This window comes from Salvelinus fontinalis, chromosome 23, assembly GCF_029448725.1.
Source record: "Salvelinus fontinalis isolate EN_2023a chromosome 23, ASM2944872v1, whole genome shotgun sequence".
In the NCBI taxonomy this organism is placed as follows: domain Eukaryota; kingdom Metazoa; phylum Chordata; class Actinopteri; order Salmoniformes; family Salmonidae; genus Salvelinus; species Salvelinus fontinalis.
Window position 1 is genome coordinate 37,861,810 of NC_074687.1, and position 18,304 is coordinate 37,880,113.

General features: G+C 42.1%; 1 protein-coding gene across 3 annotated transcripts; it reads left to right on the plus strand.

Annotated features, from left to right (window-relative positions):
• Positions 1-1,212: 1,212 nt before the first annotated feature.
• LOC129821256 (N-chimaerin-like) lies at positions 1,213-16,372 on the plus strand. Of its 3 annotated transcripts, XM_055878707.1 has the most exons (8): positions 1,213-1,469; positions 1,624-1,953; positions 3,696-3,780; positions 11,609-11,782; positions 12,432-12,509; positions 13,367-13,504; positions 15,210-15,315; positions 15,462-16,372. In XM_055878707.1, the coding sequence occupies exons 2-8, from the start codon at positions 1,699-1,701 to the stop codon at positions 15,631-15,633; spliced, it is 1,008 nt and encodes a 335-aa protein (XP_055734682.1). In that variant the 5' UTR covers positions 1,213-1,469; positions 1,624-1,698; the 3' UTR covers positions 15,634-16,372. The 3 variants fall into 3 exon arrangements, with proteins under 3 accessions (XP_055734682.1, XP_055734681.1, XP_055734683.1); XM_055878706.1 differs by having other exon boundaries at positions 1,213-1,953; XM_055878708.1 differs by lacking the exons at positions 1,213-1,469; positions 1,624-1,953 and adding an exon at positions 3,251-3,453.
• Positions 16,373-18,304: the final 1,932 nt, after the last annotated feature.

Here is an 18,304-nt window from a genome sequence, read left to right on the forward strand (position 1 = left end):
GTGCACTCATACTGGGCTACTCCACCTCCAGTCTCTTTTAAGAGGTGTTAGGTTGGCTTTCTAACAACTGAGCCCAAATCAGCCTCTGGGATTGGGGAGTATAATCACATTTGACTCGCTGTGTGGATTGTAGCAGGTTTCAGATCATTCCCAACGTGGCACTTTAATTGTGCTCTGTATGTGATGCAGAACTTGCATACCATCCGTGCTGGCATCAGTAATAGAATAAATGAGCACAATTTCAGACCGAATCCTACTGACAGAGAGACTCAATTAATGTTTTCCTCTTCCATTTCTCATTATAGTAATTAAGAAATATCATACAAGTTGTCTGAATTTTATTTTTTTATAAAAAATGAAAAACTAGACTACAGTATCTATGAATTTTGGTATTAGAGAAATGTAAATTTGTTCAGTATAATTCCGTGATTAATGTTTCAATATTCAGCGCATTATTTTTCCATAGCCGATATTTGAAAAATAAACGATATTGCTCTTCAACAGAATTTCGATGAAAGTATTTCATGATTTCATTCATTGACATATTACTTTAATCTGTTTATGTATTTGAAGCCAGGAAACAAAACAAAGCTCGAAGGTACCCCAAGGAGCTTGTAATTGTGTGGGATGAGCACATCTGGGTTAATTCTCTCTGGGTTGTCTGCATGGTGACTGAAATATAGGCTTGCAGGCAGACTATTGCAGTTGAAAAACATGGCCTTGCATCACCTCTCCCTATTCATAGCGTTTCCAACTAAATTATTCATATTTTGTGTGAATTTTATTTAGTGAAAATGCATGTGTTTTAAATGTTTCATGTGCTATAAATTCATGTGGTTTAAACATGTATCGAAAAAGATTCTAGCTGAAAATATGAGATGTTTTTTTTGTTTTTCCTGTATATCATTTTGGAGTGTGGGGACAGGTCTCTGTGGTCCCTGGAACAGGAAATGGTTGGTAACCAGATTTTGAAAATAACCCTTTCTCCAACAGCCCACCTCTGTCGTTAGCTGTGAGCAGTGGCAGCTCATTGATGATGCGTGACTCATTCATTGCTCATTATCAGCCCACGCTCACTCTGACTCTTCCGACACAAGCTCTCCTGCTTTGGATCTGAAAGGGGGATTGTAGAGGGCGGGGAAACGGCAACGATGAAGCATAAGCAGCCTCCTGCCTCACTGTGATTGGCCAGTGCGATCCATCTAATCTGTTGTGACTACTCCTCTTTCCCCTCACTCTGGTAATGCTGGCAGCATCCATCCACAGTACACACTGTGCTGTCTCTGTTCCAGAGAGAATATATCAGTTCTGCACAGGGAGGAGAGGATTAACACAACATCAGCTCATCTGCGTAGACATTCAGGGAACAAATGAGCACCCAAGGCTTCTTCTCTTTTCTATCCAACTCCAACCATCACAGGACTTGAGACTCTCGTCGTTGGAGCATCGTTCGTGCAATTCTTACTGTGGTGAGAGGATTTAAAGGAGGACACATTTTTTGCGTATTGGATTTTGCGATTTGTGTGTGCTGTTTTTGTTCACTTAGTTGAGAATTGTCAAATTGGAACAATGCAATTAATATTACTTCGTTTAAACTAGCTCTAAGCATCCAGTTTTTTCCAGGGGGCCTCTAACTTTTTGGACTGCGCTAGAAGGTTTGCTGCTTGTTCATCTGATTTGGCCAACCTGAGTGTCAGAATGCCATCCAGGGAGTCTTACGAGGTCCGGAAGGGAGAGAAGTCCCTGGTGCAGAAGGCCAAGCAAGAGGCCAACCAGCAGGACATACTGGCAGCTGCTCTGGGGATGAGGATCTCAGGACCCCAGAAACCTCCAGCCACAATCTGGCAGCCTCTCAAACTGTTTGCCTATTCACAGCTCACCTCGCTGGTCCGCAAAGCCACGCTGAAGGACAACAGCCTGCCACACAAGTACGAAAAAGTCCACAACTTCAAGGTGAGGCAGATCGCCACAGGAACAGTAGTTCTGTTGCACCTCTTCATACCATTCCAATCTAAAATATGGCTTGTATTTCAGCATGTTGTAGACAGGCTGTGTTTTTTTGTAGTATGCTGCTGTGGTGGCAGTTGGCCACCAGAAGGTCTGTTTGGGGGGTTATGGGGCGAGAGAAAGCCTGAGAAAACAGGACTGTTTTTGGATCTGTCCACTGAGTGTTTTTCAAAAGGAAATCTGTTGGGCGGTCTGTAGTCCACTGTTGTGGGTTTCGTGCACCAGATGGGGAGATTAGGCGATGGAAGGGGGGGACAGTGGAGAGTGGTATCCCCATTAGGCTCCAGTCAGCAGACTTAGCCCCTGCTCTGCTCTGACTGTTTGGGTTAGTTAATGAAGTTGGGAGCTGGGGCAGAAACATTCCCTCAAAGGTTCTAGAACTGCTGACACTTACAGGACTCCTGCTTCCCTCTTCCCTTATTTATTTATTACTCTGCCATGCAGTCCATGCTGAATGCGCCGTTAAATAATTTTGAAGGGTCTGTCACACATTTAACTGTTTCAAGATCCCTTCGCAACAGGAAGCAGTCTGGGCTGATATGGTTAGGGTGTAATAGTTATTGACAGAGCATTAAAAATGAATAATCATCCTAAACCTTCTGTACAACCAAGATATCTCTTTGAAGTTATGATTACAAAATATGATTTAAAAAAATGAACATTGGAGACAAATTTAACCAAATAGGCCAGACATAACAACCAGTGGTAAGTTTTATGGGTTAATTAAATGTTCTGGTTTTTCCACACACACACACAAAAAAACGTGTTTTATTGTCACATACACCAGATAGGTGCAGTGAGATGTGTTGTTTTACAGGGTCTGCCATAGTAGTACGGCGCCCCTGGAGCAAATTAGGCTGAAGTGCCTTGCTCAAGGGCACATCGACCGATTTTCCACCTTGTCGGCTCAGGTATTCCAACCAAATAGAATAAGGTTTTCTTTCCCTCTAAACCATGGATCACAAAATAGATTCTAACCATCCTGCAAATAGTATAGTCTGATGAACTCAGTTCATCAGACTTGATATCATCTTCACCATTGTATATCGTGGCGGATTGTTTTACTGCTAATCCTCTCATGCTTTCCCTGCTCCCATAGTGAGTTTACACAGTGTATTGGTGAGGGCGCTAGTATTCTCACCTCATATCAAAGGGGCCGTTATTGCCTCCGTTGTGTAGGAAAACACCTCAGAGGGTGGCAGCACTGCCTCCTCCCCAGAGGTCTGGATCAGGCACTCCTGATTGGCTGAGCTGTTGTTATGTTGCCTGGCGGAGTGGGAGCTCCCTTCCCTGCGTGAGAATCCTTTAACCGTTGCCGTAGCACATTTCCATGACAACATTCCCTCCTCAAACTGGCACCGGGTCAACGGTGCCCACCCATCCTCCCCCGTTCTGCATCACCATCACATCACCACCACCACTATTCAGCCTGGCCACTCATTAATGGTTAGCATGGACTAGACATCCTGTCAGATTTGACTGGGCTCTAAACGCCCCTAATCTACAACACACGCACAGATAATCCCTTTATTTAACTAGTTTAAGATGCCGGCATTGTGGTTTTCTCCAGGGCAACCTGGGGAAGGTATGGTACCTGTGCAGTACATGACTGCAGCTTCTGACTGCCAGCTCTCTTTCTCTCTCTCTCGCTCTCTTTCTCGCTCTCTCTCTCTCTTTCTATCCTCCAGGTCCACACGTTCCGGGGACCTCACTGGTGTGAATACTGTGCCAACTTCATGTGGGGGCTGAAGGCTCAGGGAGTCAAGTGTGCAGGTACATACTGTGCTATACTTAACAGTAGACAGCCACTATACAGCTGCTGCTCCTGACTGCTCTTACTTAACAACACGCTGTTCTCTATTTATAATGGACTTTGATGTTCTCACCCGCAGTATGTGGGTAACCTGGTTTTTAATGTGAGTGTTTGTAAGTATAACCTTGTGAAATAAGAACTCAATATCAAGCATTTACTCAGTGTGATGTAATCCATACTCCCACTAATGTGAAAGCCGTGCTTTAAGAGCAGATTGTGTGTTACTGTACTAATGAATGAGAGGTCAAGTTGATGAGTTTGCTTATGGCTACCATTCCACTGTTCAAATGACAAGCTATAATGAAAATATTCCCATATTCTCACGTAATGTTCAAAGCAGTTGTTTTCCACTCAACGTCAGACTAATAGTGTACTTATATGCACTCTATATGCACTCTATATCCTGTCATATTGATCAGTCCATTATCATAATGTACAGTGGCGTTCGGACTCAGACTGTCTCTCTCTCGCCCTCTCTCCCTTCTCTCTTCGCTCTCTCGCTCTCTCGCTCTAGCTCTCTCTCTCTCTCTCTCTCTCTCTCTCTCTGTGCTCCAGTTGCAGGGGAAGTGGGGGGTTGAGAATGCCTCTGTGGATTCATGCGGAAATACTCACTTGATGGTCTCTGAATAGATTCACAATGTTCTAACACGTGTACGCCTAGGCCTATTTATCCAATCAGGGCTGATATTACTACTTGAGTGATTTTGCTTCCTTTTGAACAATAACCAGTAGCTGATGTTTTGGAGCCATTTACAAGATGTACAGTATAGTCATGAGATTCCTTTGTTCCCATCTAAGTGTTGAATTTTTTGGGGGGGAATGTATTATAGTGATTTCATATCATTTTTAATATCACAGTATATTAGGTAACAAGCCATTTTATAATGCTAGGATAACGTAAAAATGTGGCATAATTGTGGCATCCCATGAATGTCGTATAAAAAATGGGATCATATTTCTGCAGTGGATGCATACTTTGCCATTGTAAAGGTCCCTAAAAAGGATTAACTAATTAGCTTGAGAGCAAAAGTTTTTGGAACACACCACCCTTACAAAAAACTAAACATGTCAAATTTGCAGTTTCACATGTGGAAATCGTATTTTCACATGTGAAATTGCACTTTCACATATGAAATACAGTATCTGTTTTCACATGTTGAGCTTAAACTTCCTTCATTTGTGAAACCATATTTTCATATGTATTACGTTTAGAGTTCACTTGTTAACACCACCTTTTAACATGTGAGGAATTGCGAATTGCAGTTTCGCATAACATTTGTGGTTTCACATGTTAACTTTCATGTGGGAATTGGATATGCAGTTTCACATGTGAAAAACAATCACATGTAAAAATCTAATTTGCAGTTTCATATGTGAAAAACTTTCACGTGATTGTTTCACATGTAAGAAAACTTGACACTTGACATTTGTTTAAACAAACTTGACATTTGTTTAAACAAACATGTTTAAAACGAAAATGTTGATATCATGGATGGTTAGTCCATGTATTCTTAGCATAATCTATGGATTTAAGAGTGGTTGCATTTCTCCAGCCCCATCCCTCAGCTTTTTACCGAAACTGTGGTGAGGAGTACACTTTGTTAATGTTTAAATTAAGGATTGCGGCTTTAAACACCTTCAATTAAGTAATTGTGTCATTATATGGTGTAATCCTCTATTAAGTGAGTTACTTTTGCGCCATTAATATCAAGCAAAACTTCTGAAGTCGAGAACAACATTCTTCGAATTGCCAACAAAAATAATGATATTGAAAGCAAAATATAAACCCCAAAGTATTAATAGCAAAACCAAATATTGCAAGGAAATCCTTTTTAAATGCGAGGGTAAAAAAATAGTATTCAGTGATTAAAAAAATATATAATGATAACGCAATTAAATATAACGCCTCCCTCTTTTCTGCAATTTTTTGTTGTTACCCTGGCTTTTGCTTTCGCTGCCTTTTTGAAGTTTTGGCACATTCATTCCAGCAACATATCACCCTGCATCCCACTTCTGGTTTGCCTCTGAAGCTAAGCAGCGTTGGTTCTGGTTGGTCCCTGGATGGGAGACCAGATGTAGCTGGAAGTGGTGAACATAATCATGTGAAAAATAAATGTAATGTGGGGAGAAAACAAGTGAGAAATTCACGTGTCCGAAAACCATGTGTCTGATTTCACATGTACGAAACTAAGTCATTTCTTTTTTTGTATGGGATTTTTTTTGCATTGTTTTTTGATAAACAGAAGATCCCAGGTGTTGATAATTCCTCAATAAGGTATTAACGTGGACTGATGTGTGTGTTTAATATATTATTGATGGGTCACAGTGAGCCACACATATGTCTGTGGAAGCTGAGCCATGAATAATTTATGCGCTGCCTTAGAAAGCAGCTGACAATCGAATGAAAAGCTCCTATTTTTGTAGATTCTCTATAGAGTTTTTTGCCATTCCTTCAGACTAAACCCATGGTGACCAGAATCTAGGACAGTGAAGTCTTATGTGATGTTTGAATTTGCATTCCAAAAATGTGCTCCCCCTTTCTTTCTGTATGTGTTTTTGGGCAAGCGCCAGGAAGCCAGACCCTGCCAGTGCTTGTTGTGCCACATTTCCTCATCAGAGGACGCCCCCCAGTCTCATACCATCATGCCCATGAAGAAAACAAAGCTCTGGGCTCTGAGCACTGGGAAGGAACTCCATTTCCACCCGCATTAAAAACCAGAGAGCTAGGTCACACAGCCCATTCTCTATTCATCCCCAATCTATGCAACTACAATGGCGCCGGAGGGGAGGGCTGCCGTCTTATCGGCTCTTAACCAAGCATGCTATTTTGTTTGTTTTTTCGCGTTGTTCGTAACTTGTTTTGTACATAATGTTGCTGCTACCGTCTCTTATGGCCAAAAATCAGAACTGCGATTGCTCACCTCAAACTGGACAAAGAGTTCTTCTTCAATGAGTCGGACGGGAGGGATATAATACAGACACCTGACCAGGCCCAGATCCCCGTTATTCACTGGAGAAGGAAACGCAGATTTCACGGAAAGAGATCAGGGTGCCTTGCGAGGATCAGGCGACGAGTGGCTAATCTGCCCTTGCCTTCTGTCCTGCTAGCTAGTGTTCAATCGCTGGGAAACAAATGGGACTAGCTGAAAGCACGTATATCCTACCAACGGGACATTAAAAACTGTAATATCTTATGTTTCACCGAGTTGTGGCTGAACGACGAAATTAAGAACATACAGCTGGTGGGTTATACACTCCATCGGCAGGACAGAACAGCAGACTCTGGTAAGACACGGGGCGGGGGCCTATGCATATATGTGAACAACAGCTGGTGCACGATATCTAAGGAAGTCTCGATGGTTTTGCTCACCTGAGGTAGAGTATCCCATGATAAGCTGTAGGCCACACTATCTACCTAGAGAGTCTTCATCTGTATTTTTCGTAGCTGTCTATGTACCACCACAGACAGATGGCACTAAAACCGCGCTCAATGAGCTGTATACCGCCATAAGCAAACAGGAAAACGCTCATCCAGAGGCGGCGCTCCAAGTGGCCGAGAACTTTAATGCAGGGAAACTTAAATCAGTTTTACCTAATTTAAACCAGCATGTTAAATGTGCAACCAGAGGAAAACAAATTCTTGACCACCTTTACTCCACGCACAGAAACACGTACAAAGCTCTCCCTTGCTCTCCATTTGGCAAATCATAAATCAATCCTCCTGATTCCTGCTTATAAGCAAAAATTAAATCCGGAAGCACCAGTGACTCAGTCTATAAAAAAGTGGTCAGATGAAGCAGATGCTAAACTACAGGACTGCCTTGCTAGCACAGACTGGAATATGTTCCGGGATTCTTATAATACCAACATGTTTCAAGCAGACCACCAAAGTCCCTGTGCCCAAGAACACTAAGGCAACCTGCCTAAATAACTACTGACCCGTAGCACTCACGTCTGTAGCCATGAAATGCTTTGAAAGGCTGGTCATGGCTCACATCAACATCATTATCCCAGAAACCCTAGACCTACTCCAATTTGCATACCGCACCAACAGATCCACAGATGATGCAATCTCTATTGCACTCCACACTGCCCTTTCCCACATGGACAAAAGGAACACCTATGTGAGAATGCTATTCATTGACTACAGCTCAACGTTCAACACCATAGTGCTCTCAAAGCTCAACACTAAGCTAAGGACCCTAGGACTAAACACCTCTCTCTGCAACTAGATCCTAGACTTCCTGACGGGCCGCTCCCAGGTGGTAAGGGTAGGTAACAACACATCCGCCACGCTGATCCTCAACACGAGGGCCCCTCAGGGGTGCGTGCTCAGCCCCCTCCTGTACTCCCTGTTCACTCATGACTGCATGGCCAGGCACGACTCCAGCACCATCATTAAGTTTGCTGATGACACAACAGTGGTAGGCCTGATCACCGACAACGATGAGACAGTCTATAGGGAGGACGTCAGAGACCTGGCCGTGTGGTGCGAGGACAACAACCTCTCGCTCAACATGATCAAGACAAAGGAGATGATTGTGGACTACAGGAAAAGGAGGACCGAGCATGCCACCATTCTCACCGACGGGGCTGTAGTGGAGCAGGTTGAGAGCTTGGCGTCCACATCACCAACAAACTAACATGGTCCAAGCACACCAAGACAGTCGTGAAGAGGGGACGACAAAACCTATTCTCCCGCAGGAGACTGAAAAGATTTGGCATCCTCAAAAGATTTTACAGCTGCACCATCGAGAGCATCCTGACGGGTTGCATTACTACCTAGTACGGCAACTGTTCGGCCTCCGACCGCAAGGTACTACAGAGGTTAGTGCGTACGGCCCAGTACATCACCGGGGCCAAGCTTCGTGCCATCCAGGACCTCTATACCATGCGGTGTCAGAGGAAGGCCCTAAAAATTGTCAAAGACCCCAGCCACCCTAGCCATAGACTGTTCTCTCTGCTACCCCATGGCAAGCTGTACCGGAAGCACCAAGTCTAGGTCCAAGAGGCTCCCAAATAGCTTCTACCCCAAGCCATAAGACTCCAGAATAGGTAATCAAATGGCTACCCAGACTATTTGCATTGCCCCCCCCCCCCCCCCCCCCCCCCGAACGCTGCTGCTACTCTCAGTTATTATTTATGCATAGTCCCTTTAATAACTCTGCATACATGTACATATTACCTCGACACCGGTGCCCTCACACATTGACATTGACTCTGTACCGGTACGCCCTGTATATAGCCTCGCTATTGTTATTTACTGCTGCTCTTACTATTTTTTTAGCATTTCTTTTTGGTATTTTCTTAAAACTGCATTGTTGGTTAAGAGCTTGTAAGTCAGCATTATACTGTAAGGTCAACACCTGTTGTATTTGTCGCATGTGACAAATAAAATTTGATTTGATGATGGAAAACTACATATAATATTATATATGCTGCTGCCACTAGAGATGATGTATTATGCTGCTGCCATTAGAGATGGTGTATTATGCTGCTGTCATTAGAGATGGTGTATTATGCTGTGGCATTAGAGATGGTGTATTATGCTGTGGCATTAGAGATGGTGTATTATGCTGCTGCCATTAGAGATGGTGTATTATGCTGCTGCCATTAGAGATGATGTATTATGCTGCTGCCATTAGAGATGATGTATTATGCTGCTGCCATTAGAGATGGTGTATTATGCTGCTGCCATTAGAGATGATGTATTATGCTGCTGCCATTAGAGATGGTGTATTATGCTGTGGCATTAGAGATGGTGTATTATGCTGCTGCCATTAGAGATGGTGTATTATGCTGCTGCCATTAGAGATGGTGTATTATGCTGCTGCATTAGAGATGGTGTATTATGCTGTGGCATTAGAGATGGTGTATTATGCTGTGGCATTAGAGATGGTGTATTATGCTGTGGCATTAGAGATGGTGTATTATGCTGCTGCCATTAGAGATGGTGTATTATGCTGTGGCATTAGAGATGGTGTATTATGCTGCTGCCATTAGAGATGGTGTATTATGCTGTGGCATTAGAGATGGTGTATTATGCTGTGGCATTAGAGATGGTGTATTATGCTGCTGTCATTAGAGATGGTGTATTATGCTGCTGCCATTAGAGATGATGTATTATGCTGCTGCCATTAGAGATGGTGTATTATGCTGTGGCATTAGAGATGGTGTATTATGCTGCTGCCATTAGAGATGGTGTATTATGCTGCTGTCATTAGAGATGGTGTATTATGCTGCTGCCATTAGAGATGGTGTATTATGCTGTGGCATTAGAGATCGTGAGATAGAGAACCATTGGGGATCCCAGGCACGGTAAAGGTTAAACTACATGATAATGTGTTGATTGGCTACCAGCGGGACTGGCCCCTTACCTCTTTCCCCACCTCCAGTGTCAAACCCTTTTAGCCATATCAGAGCAGAGCTTATCCTCACTGGAGTGTCTTCTCCTTGCCATGGCAACAGAGCTGACAGTGCAGTAAAGCAGCGTCTTTCTGCAGGCTCCTAGGCTCCCTTGGGGCTCTCCCACCACATCATTGTGGGTGTGGGTGTGGGGGTGTGTGTGTGTGTGTGTGTCTGTGTGTGTGTGTGTGTGTGTGTGTGTGTGTGTGTGTGTGTGTGTGTGTGCGTGTGTGCGTGCGTGCGTGCTCACATGCACAACACCAGTTCAGCAGCCCTGTGCCTGGTGAGAGGCTGCCCTCTATTACACTGCCTGTCTCATACCCTTAAGAGAATCATCTCTTAAAGGTAATTACATTTCTGCATCAATGCACATGAATAAAGCCTGGTTAAATTTTTCGGAGGGCCCATATTAATCAAAATATGTATAGTTATACCAGTAGATCATAGTCTTTTTGTGATTTTTTTAATTATTGATATTTGAGGAGCAAAAATTATGACATATTTCCTCTGAATCTAGGTCTGCTGCGGCTGAATATCTGCCTGCACGGCCATTGTGTGCGAGCCCAGATTCTGGAGGAGAATGGAGCATGCATGTCCGACTCTCCCTCCTCCAGGCCACGTTGTTTTCAGTGGCATCTAATTCCTTCTAAGAGCCTCTGTTACAAAGCGGCGCAGGGGTCGCTCTGCGTCTGTTCTCTGTAGGCTGCTGTGCTGTGCTCAGTGTGCTCTGCTCCCTACAACCTGAAACCTGCTCTGATTCTGAGGCAGGCAGTTGCACCTCAGGCCCCAATCACTAGTACTGAAGACCAAAGCAGCGTGGGATGCTCATTAAAACTACATATTCACTGCTTAGAAGAGCATAAATGAGGAGCATGTTGAGCTACAAATTATTTTTGTGTGTAAAAATGACAAAACAAACCAAGCCACATAGGAAAATCTAGAATACATTTGTTAGCTATAAATGTGTTAGCTATAAGATCAAACTTTGTGGAATTTGTTATGAATAATTTTTATGCATGAATGGCACACTGTCTGAATGAGAGATTGTTTGTGGACCTGTGTTCCACTCCGGTGCTCAAGGTGACTCCAATAACACCCCTGGCAGCTGACCAGTGAGTGAAGTCAACAATAGGACAGAATTCTCCAGTGGTCCAATGACTTGCTGACGGCAAATATTGATCAAGAAGATGTTGGCCTTAGCAAGCAAAAACAAAACAAGCCAGTCAACTAAAATTGAAATTAGCTATTTGGGGGATGCAGGCTAATCATTTTGGTACACTTCAATGCTCAATCAGGTCTATTATTTCTCTGGAAGATAGTATCATTGGAAGATATCCCTCTTAGGTCGTCCACTCTGACTCTCCTCTTCCTCTTTTCTTTCAGATTGTGGTTTGAACGTCCACAAGCAGTGCTCCACTATGGTACCCTGCAACTGCGTGCCAGACCTGAAACACGTCAAGAAAGTATACAGCTGTGAGCTCACAACTCTGGTGAAAGCTCACAACACCAAGCGACCCATGGTAGTGGACATGTGCATACAGGAAATTGAATCAAGAGGTGAGCAGAAGATAGATGGCCATGGCTCTATGAAAATACTTTGAAATTACACCATTCACTCCCTCTTTCCTTTTCAGGAAATGTTATATTTTGAGAATTGTAAAGGAATTGTAATGTAATGTGATGGACTTGCACACAAACCCAATTCAGTGTAGGTAGTAGAAGGTGAAGGACTAATGATTGTAATGTTGGTCCTATCCATTAATATGACTTGGAGAGCTGATGGGAGGCCTGGTAATTGTACATGTGTAATGGAGAATAGTTTACTGTGTTGCTGCTGCTGCCTCAGTTGATTGCATTCCAGTTGAATCACTCAACGATGTAAAACCCTCATTTCTACCTCATTGTCTAGCCCGGTAATCTACGTCTGTAACTAATGCTATGTTTGATTTATGTCTTTATTATTTTGTCCAATGGTGCGGAAAACTATTTGCATCTGCCCATGTTATTCCCTGTGTGCTATTGTAGACATTCTTAATTTCTCATGCATATTGAAGAGCTGTTAATGACATTCTCTATGTTGCCCAAGGTGACCGCTGAAGGTGAATTTGCCTCTATTTATTTTGCTCTTGGATGCCCACTTCAGTCCTATGTTATGTTATGTAAATGCAGAATTTTTCATTAATCCCTCTCTATCCCTCTGTCATAGGTCTGAAGTCTGAAGGGCTCTACAGAATGTCTGGATTCAGCGATTCAGTCGAAGATGTCAAGTCGGCATTTGACAGAGGTATGTCTTCTTTTGACACCCTATCCTTCTGTTCGGGTGTCAACAAACCCCTCGGGTGCCTCTCACAGTAGCATTCTTGTCAGCTCTTAGCGCCTCCATGTGTGTTCAATGTGATGGGTTAAATTTAACTAATCTTTGAGTTAAATGTTGGCAATGCGATGTGTTTGCATATTTGTGATTAATGGGAAAGTGACACATTTGCGGAGGGATTAATCTCCATCTGGAGAGCATGGCTTGTCCTGACACGGTCCACTCACAGGATTTACAGACAGGGCCATGGGCCAGCTCTGGGGATGGCAAATTATTGGACTAGTCCAAAGGCCGTTATTGGACTAGTCCAAAGGCTGTAGCTGACCGAAATGTAATTCACCGTAGTATTAAACCTCCAACTTCATTTATCTACTCCAGTTAAAGAGGTAGTTAGTCCGCCTCGTTCTCTGCCCAGTGCAGAATGAGTTTAGAAATGGATTGGGGGGAACCCTGGAGTTATGGGCTAAACCTTAGCTAGACCAGTGTATGGGAGATCACCTATGACAAGAGTGTCATTCCAGTTCACAACACTGTGATATGTAGACCCTCAGAATTAGGCCATGGCCTCCTCTGGATACTGTGTAGGACTCAGGAACAGTCGGAGTAAAGCAGGCCAGGCGAGTCAAAGCAGAGGACCAGCCTAGATTTCATCCCCCACAGTGACACAATCCCTTTAGTCCTCACCTTACACTACACCACAAGCACACCATGCTGATTGAACTCAATTTCCTTGAGTTCAATCAGCAAAACAAATGTAATGCAATGTCTTATGCACATCCAGAGAGTTTTTCCCTCTTTTCTAACAAATGTGTTATATCTCTTCACAGATGGTGAGAAGACAGACATCTCTGCAAACGCTTATGAAGATATCAACATCATCACGGGAGCACTTAAACTGTACCTCAGGGATTTACCCATTCCTGTCATCTCATACGACGCCTACCCCAGGTTCATTGAGGTTGCAAGTGAGTTCAACAAAAGCAGCTTTTTCCTCTTCTCTGCTGGTTAAAACGATGTATAATTGTTTCAGTCACGCACCAGCACCATGGAAAATGTACCATGCAAGAACTACCATTGGTGTGCCTTTTCATATCTGTCGTTGAATTATGTAAATCCCTCAACATTAAAGCCATGATGCATTCAGTGAACATTTATTCAGGTCTTCCTTTTTGCTCTGTGAGTGTTCAGAAATGATTCTGCAAAATAGATCATGATGTTTTTGAGTTTTCGTTGTTGTGCTTTACTGAATGTCCACTAATTATGTATCATTATTAACAATCCTGGGCATTCAGTGGAGAATGTAATGTACTTTCATGCAGTCCACATCAAATGAGCATTAGGTGCTTCTCTCCCTTTGCAGTTGTTATGGTTCTGTTTTAGAAAATGACTCTTGTGTGGTAGTCAGTCTTGAGTGCACTCTGATGTGAAGGGGAAAACCCTCGTTCCATGTCATTTCGCCAATCCATGACACCCACCAACTCAGATTGTTCTGAAATTCTTTCTGTAGTTAGAAACAGGTAAGATTCACATTCCTGAAACATTCTTTTGTTGAAATGAAACGTTATCTCAGAGAAATTAAGCTAATTGATTGCACCCAAATTGGCCATTTTAATTTATAGGATTCAGATAATATTCAATAAATATAGTACCCAACATCCGATTTGGACCAAACTTCTTCCTACCAATGAGTAACACACGATGAATCCAAAATAATAGTCAAAAGCCACCCACTGACACCCACACACCACGCCAACCCCACCCCAACAACCAGTATACAGTATCAGTTCTCTATGTTTGACAATAGTATAAAGCTGTGATTTGGAGTATTGCTTCTCCATACTATGAAATGTATTCTCTGTGAATCTGGTGATGTTTTTTTTCCCTTGTTCAGAGAAATTAGTAATTGAATTCACTCGCATTATTTACCATAAAGTAGTGTGAAAATACCAGGTTTTGACCACTAGATGCCACTGTTCCTGCTATACCACCACACTCTTTTATCCAAATACTGGTCTCATTTGTTTTATTCAATAGTTCACAACATTGCCTTTGCAACTTTGGGTAGAAAACCAATAGATTTGGCTCATGATTAAAATAAATTGTATGGTCATCCTCACAATTCAAGCCAGTCCTCCATGAAAGCAAATCAGTTTGTTCTTCTTTTACGCTTTAACCTATGTCCAGGAAATGGCCCCTTCAAAAAAGGTCTGAATTAGTTACTGTTAGACCATTCCTGGGTGAAAAAGCAAACCATTAGGCTACAGCAGTTCTAATGATTTCAATGTTATGGTTAATGGTCGTCAAGGGTAAAAGGCCCAAACACACACTGTATAGTGTTTTGCAATTGTAATGGAATTGGGTTGCGTTGGGTTTAATGGTAAATGTCACTAATCACAATACATATAGAGCCACAGCTTCAGCTATAAATTCAAATGGCCAATTTGGGTGCAATCAATTAGCTTAATTTCTCAGAGATCAAATTATATTTCAGCAAAATTATATTTCAGGAATGCTTATCTTATCTGTGTCTAACTACAGAAACAATTTCAGAACAATCTGAGATGGCGAGTTTCAAAATCGTCTTTCTTGTGCGTTTTGAGAGTGTCTTGTGAGAGTCTGTAGACAGAGAGACTGCTCTGCTTTGACCCCGTGCTTCTGTTTGCTTCTCAGAGCTGGAAGACCCAGAGAAGCAGCAAGAGGCCTTCCGTGAGGCTCTGGAACTGCTGCCTGCAGCACACAGTGAAACCCTGAGGTACCTCATGGTCCATTTAAAGAGGTGAGTTATTGACACCATCTAGCTTCTCTACAAAACAATTCGTTACCCTGGTGATTTGTAAGAGCATGTTTGTTTATCTGAGACACATGGTTATAATTGAATGCTCAGATTGTTAATTGCCTCTCCTTGATGTGCCTCTTCTACAGGGTAACGTTGAATGAGAAGGACAACCTGATGAATGCCGAGAACCTGGGCATTGTTTTCGGGCCCACCCTCCTGCGTGCCCCAAACCTGGATGCCATGACGGCACTCAACGACATCCGTTACCAACGGCGGGTGGTGGAGTTCCTCATAAAAAATGAAGACATCCTCTTCTGAAAACATACATCCATTCTGCTGAGATATGGAAGGAAAGAGCCACATTTTTTTGTAAAACAGCTTGATGCTGCCTAATCACTTTTTTTGTGCCAGGACTTGAATAGTAAAGAATCTTTGTATTACATTTGTTATATATCCATTTCCACTTCCAGTGGATTAGTGCTGAACCACACTTTTTCTTCCCCTGTAACGGGTGTGGATGATGATGTACCTTAAACTTGCATGTCTGTCTCCCCATTTTTGTCGGGGCTTGTGTAGAACACTGATGGACCAGACTTGGCCGTGTCTTTATTTTGTATAGCTTTGTAGAAGTAACCCAGCATGTGGTAAAGATTGTGAAACATTGTTACTCTGCTATTATTTGTCCTGTAGATTTACAGTATCTCCCGCCCGGTTGCCTATTAGGCAATTGTTTTTGTGAACATTGTATACCTGGATGTGAAATAGACTACTGTATCTTCTCTGAACCTTTGTAATGATCTTTGACTGATCCTGTCTTTTTTGCATTTTCAGCTGTTTTATATGCAAGTCTTCTTTAGGGGAAATTCAAAGCCTCTTTCAATCAGAAAACAAGTAATCAGTGTACTTTTAAGTGTTCTGTTACATTTCCTAACAGTCAAAACTTTATTGCATTCAAACTACTACATTTGTGCAGTTAATGTTTTTTTATTGTAATATTTGTTTACTTAATTTGCTCATGTACATTTTTATTTATTAAACCTTGCTTTCTGAAAATGCACTGGTATGGCCTGAGTCATCTCAATTGTTCCAGTAACAATGAAGCTGTTGAATAAGCATTTATTGCAGTGCATGTTCATTTTAGAATATGGTAAATATGTCCAGACACCAGACATTGAGGTACATGGCATGCTACATTTGCGTGCACTTGCAAAATGACCTTGATAAAGGGGGCTGTTCCTCGCAATCTGCATATTGAAATGAACAGGCAGTACTATAGACGGCCCAGGGCCCACATGACCGTGTGCAGCGTCCCCTCAAACTATGCGTCAATCACAATGATTCGCTCTGAGATTAAAACAAAACCCACAATACCTTTAGGCACGGCCTTCTCTCCATCCAGATTTTTAATTGCTGGATACATATGCAAACATTGTCACTTGGGGTTTATGCATTTTAGGTTTAATTAACCCACAAGCAATTTCTTTCCACACATTTTCCAAAAGCCAGTGATGTCTTATCTTCCTTACCCGCGGCTCATTATAAGATCAAAGTGTACCCTTGCATTTGTGCTGCCAGTGAACTAAAGCTGTTGTTATTTTGGTTCATGTGTTTTTCCTGATTGAGTTTCCAACACTTTCCGCTGAGGGGTATACTATTAAATAGGATCAATGAGTTAGCCAGCTAACTTTAATAAGCAACCATAAAAAAACTTTGATTTTCTGATTCATTAAGAAGGCTAAACAGTCAGGTCCATGATTATTGGCAACCTTGATAAAGATGTACAAAAATTACTGTATAAAATAAATTATACAAATACCGAGCTATATTGTATGCAAAAAAAGCGGCATGAAATTAGAGCTCTTTGGCCATGCACACCAGTGGTGGGTTTGGCGTTGAAAAATAGAAGCATATGAAGAAAAGTATCTCATACCTACAGTAAAATATGGTGGTGGATCTTTGATGTTATGGGGCCATTGTTAATGTAAACTTTACTAAGTAACAGGACATTTTTGCCAAAAACCTGGGTGCCTCTGCCAGGAGGCTGACACTTGGCCGCAAGTGGATCTTCCAGCAAGACAATAACCCCAAGCGCTAATCAAAATCCACAAATAAATGGTTAATTGACCACAAAATCAACATTTTACAATGGCCCTCTCAGTCACTGAGCTTGAACCCCATTGAATTGATGGGGTGGTTTGAATTGATGAGGGCAGTCCATAAGACCAGACGATGGATATCAAGGATCTGGAAATATTCTGTATAGAGGAATGGTCTAACATCCCTCCCAACGTGTTCTCCAATCTCATAAAGCATTTTAGAAAAAGGCTCAGTGTCATTATCCTTGCAAGGGAAGGGTGCTAGAGTATTGAAAACAGGGGTGCCAATAATTTTGACACCTATCTCTTTTAGCACATTATTTATTACTTGTTAAACAAATGTTCTTTCACTGAGCAATTGTATTAGTATAAAATAATATAATTTCCCAAACAATTTTTGCATTCAATATTCCTCAGTATTTATATTATTTATTTAAAAAGTAATTTTTGCTCATCTTTATCAAGGGTGCCAATAATTATGGACCTGACTATATATGAGTTTTTGGTTGTTGAGTCAATTAGAGCATGCCCATTTTAAGCTTAACTTTCTTTAAAAGTAAAAGTAAATTCGAAAATATTTAGTTAGCTGGCTAATTCCTTGATCCTGCTTTGTAGTATACCCCTCAGGAGATCTCACTGGCCATGGTTTCTTGGTGGAGAACCACAGCCATCCTGAATGACAGCATATGAAATCCCATGTGAAATCCCATGATGTGAAATCCCATTAAATGCTCTGCCATTGTTCTCGAAGTGGAAACACTACGCTTTTAGGTTGGATTATTTAAAACGATCAAATTGAACCTGCCCCAAGCTTTTCTGTGTTTAGCACCTCATGCTTTTTTATTCTTTCCCATTTTGTACTCAAATCTTTGTGGCTACTGTATTCATGCGTC